The sequence below is a fragment of the Nicotiana tomentosiformis genome, chromosome 5 (assembly GCF_000390325.3).
Source record: "Nicotiana tomentosiformis chromosome 5, ASM39032v3, whole genome shotgun sequence".
NCBI classification, from domain to species: Eukaryota; Viridiplantae; Streptophyta; class Magnoliopsida; order Solanales; family Solanaceae; genus Nicotiana; species Nicotiana tomentosiformis.
Genome location: NC_090816.1, coordinates 29,081,447 through 29,089,985, shown reverse-complemented (window position 1 = coordinate 29,089,985; position 8,539 = coordinate 29,081,447). Strand labels below are relative to the sequence as shown.

General features: G+C 38.1%; 1 protein-coding gene across 1 annotated transcript; it reads right to left on the bottom strand.

The window, feature by feature from the left end:
- Window positions 1–6,734: 6,734 nt before the first annotated feature.
- Window positions 6,735–7,277, bottom strand: LOC138892089 (uncharacterized). Its single transcript, XM_070175783.1, has 2 exons — window positions 7,262–7,277; window positions 6,735–7,171 (listed from the first exon to the last, which is right to left on the bottom strand). The coding sequence occupies exons 1-2, from the start codon at window positions 7,275–7,277 to the stop codon at window positions 6,735–6,737; spliced, it is 453 nt and encodes a 150-aa protein (XP_070031884.1).
- Between the last annotated feature and the right edge of the window lie 1,262 nt (window positions 7,278–8,539).

Below are 8,539 nucleotides of genomic sequence, written 5' to 3'. Positions count from 1 at the left end.
TCGCGGCCCCGACTGGTGGTACTGGTGGCTGTCCATCCTGTACCGTAGTACGTGTCCTTACCATCTGTGAGAGAATAGAACAACATAAGTTTAATTACCAGAAAAAGAAGATTCGCACGACAAGAATTCAAGAAATGTGGAATTTCCTAAGGGTTCAGCAGCCTCTCGAAGATAAGTACAGACGTCTCCGTACCGATCCGTAAGACTCTACTAAACATGCTCATGACTCATGAGACCTATGTAACCTAGGATCTGATACCAACTTGTCACGACCCAAATCCTAGCCTGTTGTGATGGCGCCTATCGATGGTACTAGGCAAGCCGTCATTTCCAAATACTCAAAATGTTTAACAAAAAAATAATTCAAGACATTTGAAATAGGCAAAGTTTTCATAAACAAGGGGGTAAAACCCAAAATACAAGTGCGGAAATAGCTCCCAATATCGGGGTGTCACTAAGCCATGAGCATCTATACATGATCAGTCTAAAAATGAAACGACTGTAACAGTTTGGATCCAAATACAATGAAAGAAAGGATAAGGAAGGAGAAACAAGGACTGCGAATGCCAGACAGCTACCTCGGTATCTCCAACGGTCAGCTACGCAAAATATCAACACTCTCTGGGTCCAAAAACTCCTGGATCTGCACACGAAGTGCATGGTGTAGCGTGAGTACAACCAACTCAGTAAGTAACAATAATAAATAAGGAACTGAAAGATAGTGACGAGCTACACAGTTAAAATTCATTTTCAGTAGTCTCAACAAGAAAAGTAGACATGCTTTCAAATCCGACAAATTAAGTCAAATCAATTAATTCGTGCCAAATTCAAGTAAAAACCAAATAAAATTATCCTTCAGAACTTTTCCCAAATCGGTAATATATGGAAACTATGTGCAACAACAATGACATCATATACAGCCTCTCAGGGGCAACAATAACTTAGTCCTCCTATTCACTCCAACCTCGCAATCACTCATTCCTCTCAGCCACTCATTCCTCACAATCACTCAGCACTCGGCACTCAGCACTCGCACTCAGTAGGTACCTGCGCTGAGTGGGGTGTGTGTACAGACTCCGGAGGGGCTCCTTCAGCCCAAGCTCTATATCAAGCCAAATCATGGCATAAATCAATTAAAACATGTTGTTGTGTGTAGCCCAATCCCACAAATAACCTCACAATTAGGCTATCGGCCTCACTCAATCAGCAATCTCTCCAGTCTCTCGGGATCTCAGAAATCAGGAAAATTAGCCCAAACATCAATAATATGATGTATCAACAAGAATAATAGAGACTGAGATATGATATGCGAACAACACTGAGACTGAGTTCAAAGAGCATTTAGCAGGTAGTCCAACATGTAACACGATATCTGTGGGTCCCAACAGTACTAACATATAGCCTAATTATGGCCTCTAACATGATTCACATTTAAATTTCTATAACACATGAAGAGCATATAGTGAACAACAAGTTTATTCAACTTCTCAGTTTCACATAATGGACCAAGTAACAATTCCCACGGTGCACGCCCACACGCCCACACGCCCGTCTCCTAGCATGTGCGTCACCTCCAAAACAATCATATAACACCAAAATTTGGGGTTTCATACCCGCGGGACCAGATTTAAAACTGTTACTTACCTCAATCCGAGCAAAACTCTACGCCAATATGCCTTCGCTTCGCAAATCGGCCTACAAACGTCTCGAATCTAGCCACAAGCAGTACAATACAATCAATACGGACTAAAGGAATCAACTCCATAAGAAAAATACGAAATTATATGCCAAAATCTGAAATTGGTCAAAAATCAGCTCCAGGCCCACGTCTCGAAATCCGACAAAAGTCACAAAATCCGAAAGCCCCTTCACGCACGAGTCTAACCATACCGAATTTAACAAAATCTGACATCAAATAGACATTCAATTCCCCAAAATTAACTCTTCAAATCCCTAGCTTCAAACCCCCCAAATTTCACCTCAACACCCCACAATTTACGTGGGAACAACAATGGGGAACAAGATTATTGATAAAAAATGAGTACAAGAAGCTTACCTAAAAAAAAACCCCTCGAAAGTCCTCTCCAAAATCGCTCAAGTCCGAGTTCAAAATGTTTAAATGAGACTAAAATCGCGAAGCCTTGTCTTTTAAACATTCTGCCCAGGCTTTTCGCAACTGTGACCACTTATCTGCACCTGCGGAACCGCTTCTGCGGTTGTTCCTCTGCTTTTGCAGTTGTTCCTCCGCTTCTACGGAAACCACTAAAGTCACTGGGCTCGCACCTGTGCTCCAGGTCTCGCACCTACAGCGGCACTTCTGCGGCCCTTTGTCCGCTTCTGCGGAAGCAGCCAAGCCTTCAACCCTCGCGTCTGCGGAGCCTTTCTCGCATCTGCGGGCTCGCAGATGCGCATTTTCCTTCGCACCTGCGTTCGCCCCAGGCCAGCCCCAAGATCCGTATATGTGCTAATCCCGCCAACCTGCGGCATCGCACCTGCGGCTAATACCCTCACACGTACGATTACACCAACAACAGACCAATTTCAGCAATTTCCCCAACTCAAAACCAAGTCCGTTAACCACACGAAATCAACCCGAGGCACCCGGGACCTCAACTAAACAGGCCAACAAGTCTTATATCCCAATACAAATTTAGCCGAATCCTCAAACCACCTCAAACAACACCAAAAACATGAATTACACACGTATTCAAGCCTAATAAACTTCGAAATTTCAAAATTCTACAAATGACGCCGAAACCTATCAAATCACGTCCGATTGACCACAAATTTTGCACACAAGTCACAAATAACCCCACAAACCTACTGCAACTACCGGAATTGAAATTTGACCCCGATATCAAAAAGTCACCCCTCCCTTGGTCAAACTTCCAAAAATCCGGACACGCTCCTAAGTACAGAATCACTCAACGGACTTAACGGAACCATAAAAATTCTAATCCGAGGTCATTTACACATAAGTCGACATCTGGTCGAATTTTCCAGCTTAAGGTTTCAATTAAGAGACTAAGTGGCTCAATTCACTCTGAATTCACTCGGGACCCAAACCAACTAACTCGATAAGTCATATAACAGCTATAAAGCACAAATGGAGCAGTAAATGGGGGAATGGGGTTACAACTATCGAAATGACAAGTCGGGTCGTTACAGCACTGATAACCCGAAACTATACATGCACACAGCCACGTGACTCACTTATAGATGTTGGGATCCACCACTTAGATTTGCACTACAATCACATAGATCCAAACCCCACAATGACTACTTCTTCCCAGTTACCATGATCCCTCACTGTTGCTCAGCCAAATTCATCATAAGTTCTTGTTGGACTAATCATAAAATATCTCAAATTATCCGTCACAATCGTACACTTGACCTCCTAACCGTCGTATTATTTTCTTCAAGCGATCCAAGCTCACCTCGCAGTACATTTATCTCATGTTGGGTAGAAAGTAGAACTCTTCGTAGGAACCTCATCAAAAATCATGCAAGTGCTAACCTGTTCACAGGAGATAGCCCACTTGTGTATCCTCATCTCGACCTCCTCTAAGTTCATTGATGTAGTTACATCCATCATGAAATAAACTAACCTCCCTGGGTCTGCACTGATTGTCACACCTCTTTTTACCCCAAAAGATATGCGTTATGGATTGTTGTGGGTTAAAAAAGTTTTTTCATTTGAAGTGACAAATTTGAGTAGGGATTATTTTATTTATAGAGTCGCCAATTGAAATTGATTTTGGGTGTTCCAAGTCACCTTTTATTTATAAAGTTCGGGTAAGGAATTCTGTTGACTGGGGAGAAGGTGTGAGGCATTCTCTGAGTCTCGTGGTTCTAGCACGGTCGCTTTAATAACTTAAACTTGGCTAGAATTAATTCTGGATGAACTATGATTTATTTGATTTTTATGTTTTTCTATATCTGCTTTTATTTGTGCATTTTAAATATTTATGAAATTTATTAAACAAGTTACGATGTCGTACACTTGTTTTGCACATGCCGCAAATTGCTCTGCGTGAAATGCACCCGCGATTCGTAACATGTTTATTTTTATTATGACTTTGAAGTTGTAAGGTCAAATCATGCAGACGTGTACTTGAATTTGGAGTTACGCATCATGACTATGCCACAAGAACCGTACCCATAGTCATGATGATTTATTATTGATCGCGCCTAAAACAAGTTACGAATGTTCAAAAGTTGTTCTGAGATTACTGACTTTAATTATCTTCCCGAGCTAGAAGAATTCAGATGATTCATTAATTTATAAGAAATGGATTGACTTGTAAAGCTATTGAGAATAGGCCAAAACTAAAGTGGGACAGGTGGGCCTAAGCAGTCATTCTTGACCCAAAAAATGGTATTTGAAGCCCTTTTGTGCTAAGCTCCAGATCTAGCCCATTTCATTTTGACACCAGCTATTTACAACATAACCAATTTTGCCATATTTATCCCTTTTACTTATTTATAGCCATAGCTAATTATTGTCAAAATTAAAATACTATAGTTATCTATTTCTAGTAAAGCATAGCAATAGAAAGCTAGAAACTCACTCTAAACATTAAATCAAATAAAACTTCAACCATAAACTCAGTTAACAAAGAAATAATCAAATTAAACAGCCAAGCATCAATCAAACGAATTTAAAGTTTCATGACGTCTATTCATTTATGTGAACAAATAACGAAACACACCGATGAAATAACCAGTAAAAATATGGAAGAACAGACCTTTATTGCTGGAATTATACAACGGGTAGAGTAAAAGAGAAATTCCAAAACAGTAATCCTCAAGTGAAGCTATGAACTTAGAAACTCGAATCGGAATCGGCAAAAACCCGAATGCACTCAACTCGACTGGGTTTGGACTATGATTTTGGGCTGATTTTCACACTGATTTGGGGGTAGTTTTAGGGTCTTAAACGGGGTGATGAATTGCTGGATTTTTCAAAAGAAAGAGGAAGAAAGAATGAGACGAGTAGAAATCCCAAAACGCAGGAGAGGAATTATTTTTTCAATTCTCTCCTTTCTTTTTATCTCTCATCTTCTCCCATTTTTCTCTTCTATTTATGGAAACAATTTTGAAAATTTTCAAATTTTTTTATATTTTTTAATTTTAATTTTTTAATAAACAATTCCCACTTCTCATTTTTTTTCTTTTTTAAAAAATATTCACCACCTTCCTTTACTTTTATTTTTTTTATTTTTCACTTTCTTTACTTTTTAAAAAAGAAAATCCACTTTCTTTTATTTTTTTTTAATTTTCACTTTTTTTTACTTTTTTAAAAAAATAATTCTATTTTCTTTTACTTTTTTTAATTCCTACCTACCTTTACTTTTCTTTTTTATTTTACACTTTGTTTTACTTTTTATTTTTTTTATTTCCCACATTCCTTTACTTTGTTTTTAATTTCCCACATTCTTTTGCTTTTTTAAAAAAATTCCCACCTTCCTTTACTTTTATTTTTTAATTCCCTACTTCCCCTTTTTCTTTTATTTTTTTGGCAAATCTACTAGAAAATGTGTCTAGGGCAATTTTATATATATATACAAAAATAAAACTAAAAATAAAATGTCATGTGTCCTTACATGATGAAAGTAATAAATTTTGACAAATACATAGCTTCTATTACCAATGTTGAGTGTAATACTCTACGTTGATATTACAATATTTGAACTAATAATACAGGTAAAATAAGTCATAAGAAATAGACAAGCCGAGTCTTCGCAATTGAAGCCCATAAGTACTCTTATTTTGTTTTGACATTTGCCATTTTCCCTTTGCAGTACTATGTCTGAACATAGTGAATCGAATTGTGGATCTATATTTTTCCTTTCCCAGATTGCACGTGCATCTTGTTTCTATGATTAACTCTTCTGATTATCCAAATATGGAGTAGCATTTCCCATCGCAGAGTGTACTGTTTTGCCCTGTAATTGATTTTCCACATTCATGGCTTTGCATTTACCAGTCCATTCCTACGTCATTATTTCTTTTTCATGATATCTAGAAACTCGTAGTACACCTCTAGTATCATATGAAATACCACAGCCACATGCATCTTCCTTTGTTTCTAAGTTTTTGTAGTTTAGCACGCAGATGAGCATGCTTTGTTCGTTGATAAATACGTACGTTGTCCAGTAATTAAATGATGAAAACCGTATATGGTATCTTTTATGGAATGTTGAAATAAATAATTTTATTGAATTTTCATTCATCAAAGCACCTGTCGATCCTGTTTTTGAGTACCAAGAGGACATACCACTCATGATTAAATTGATACATATTTTGGGCAGTCTGCTCTTGTACCTGCATTCTTTTGTGTCCCTTTTTTGTAGCCTTTTGTGACAGCTAATGTTAAGCATATCAGATACTAGGACACACTGTTGTATGATGTTAAAAATAAAAATTCGATTCCATATAGCAATACTAGCCCCTAGTGTCCTCCTTAGCATCTTTGCATCCATGCTTATGCCTACCTTTAATTTCCCCCCAGTGGAAAGAGTAAACTGTAGTAATACCACCAACTGAAATGTTCTCAAAGAATAGGTGATAGATACAGTATGTTGTCCTGCAAAAAGGAATTACCATATTAGTATAAAAATCGAGCTCCATGCTCTCCAAATGGACTTGAACATGGTGTTCTAATCTGTGTCCTCCATTGATGTCCTTCCCCTTTGACAACCCTTCTCCTCCACCTTCTAATTCCTTGCCACTCATACTCTTAGATATGGACATTGCATCTTGTCATTATTCACCAGCCTTCTTCCTTGTATATCCAGTTCACCAAAACTGTGGCATTCTATACGGCGAATATCTAAGGCATAGTTTGCAAGGGGATCTGCTAATTTATTGCCTTCTCTAAGTGTGCGTGCCACTGTCACATTACTCCTTGCCATAAGGTACTTGATCTCCTCCACGTAAGCAGTAATAGCCCATGGGACACTCCATGCCCTGGTTATCACATTCTTAAGTATCATTGAATCAGCGTGAAGGTCAATAAACAAATAGTTATGTTCCACACAAAACCTCAAGGCTTCCAGTATTGCCTTTTCTTCAGCCTCAATGTTTGTCCCTTCCTGAATCTTCTTTCCATATCCATATATTACATTTCCATCTTTATTTCTCAGCACAAAACCAGTAGAACTTCTACCTGGATTGCCTCTAGAAGCCCCATATGTATTGACTTTAATCTAGCCTGGACTTGGGCATTCCCATAACACCTTTGTAATATTCAATTTACGTAAGTATGTTTCCATTATACTTAGTAAATATGTCCATTTATGTGGTATATTCTGAAGCCCTGGCTTCTAAATCTGACTAGGGAGTGTATAGTAGATGAAACCTGATAAATGACCCTACTTACTTCCAGGAAGAAATCATAATATACAACATGTTTTCTACACTAGTAGAAAATATCCGGTTCAAACCGTCAAGAACACTTTGAAATCTATCTGCACATAAGTAAGCTATTAGAAATAAATTTCTCTAACTCGACCAAACCACGTAAGTCACCAAAACCCAAGAATATTGTCACCAAAATATCTGTAGAGTCTCTCCACATCATAATTACCCTTATAAATACCACAACCGAAACACCCACTCTGAAACTACCTTATTTGAGTCTAAGGCCATTTCGTTCACCTTCCTGATACCGAAATATAAAATCCCTAATGATATACAAAAAAATGGCACAAGTCTCGACACCATCCAACTTAAATCTCATATTTTAGCCATAAACAAATCGGCCAAAAATTCTCAATTGTTATATATTAATCTTGAATCCATTGGAACTTTCTCAGGAGTCATCCACTCTGCTCAAATATCAATTGCACCGCCCAAACATGCCGAAAGACACATGCCCCATTAGCACAACAACACCCAAAGAAGTACCCCAGCCTTAACACCACCAATCAAATTCATACTCCGTGCGTACTATATCCTTCACAAATAACAACTCACTCATTCCATGATTTTCATATATTCATAAGTGTAATATAACCCGTATCCAGGAATTTTCTTATTCGAGTCACCCTCGATCTCAACCTCTGTAAGTCATAACTAACCCACAAGTATGCCTCAGACCAAAACTAAATTTTAAACATATAACCATGAATTGAATTGTCAATAGCAGACTCCCCTACTTGGCTCAAAACCATAGAACAAAACACTCGATAATTCATAATACCCATACTTTATTACTGCCATAATACTGCAGTCAGTTCAACGAAAATTCTTCTCAAACTTATGCAACACCCACCATAAACTACCTCAATCATCCGCTAAGTTCACATTTATTCTCGCGACAATCAAGTCAACTTTCTCAACCAGATTTAAATTCAAGTCTCAACACATACGCCCCGTTGGCAGAAAAGAAACTCTCTATTCATATCGTAAGGAACACACCTACAAAGATTACTCCGCATGAGATAACCCACCTGCTTAGTCTCAAATTGGCATCTTGTTATACCCTTTTGCAACCACAATTACTACGCAATCACTTAATCTTTCTGAGTCCAAC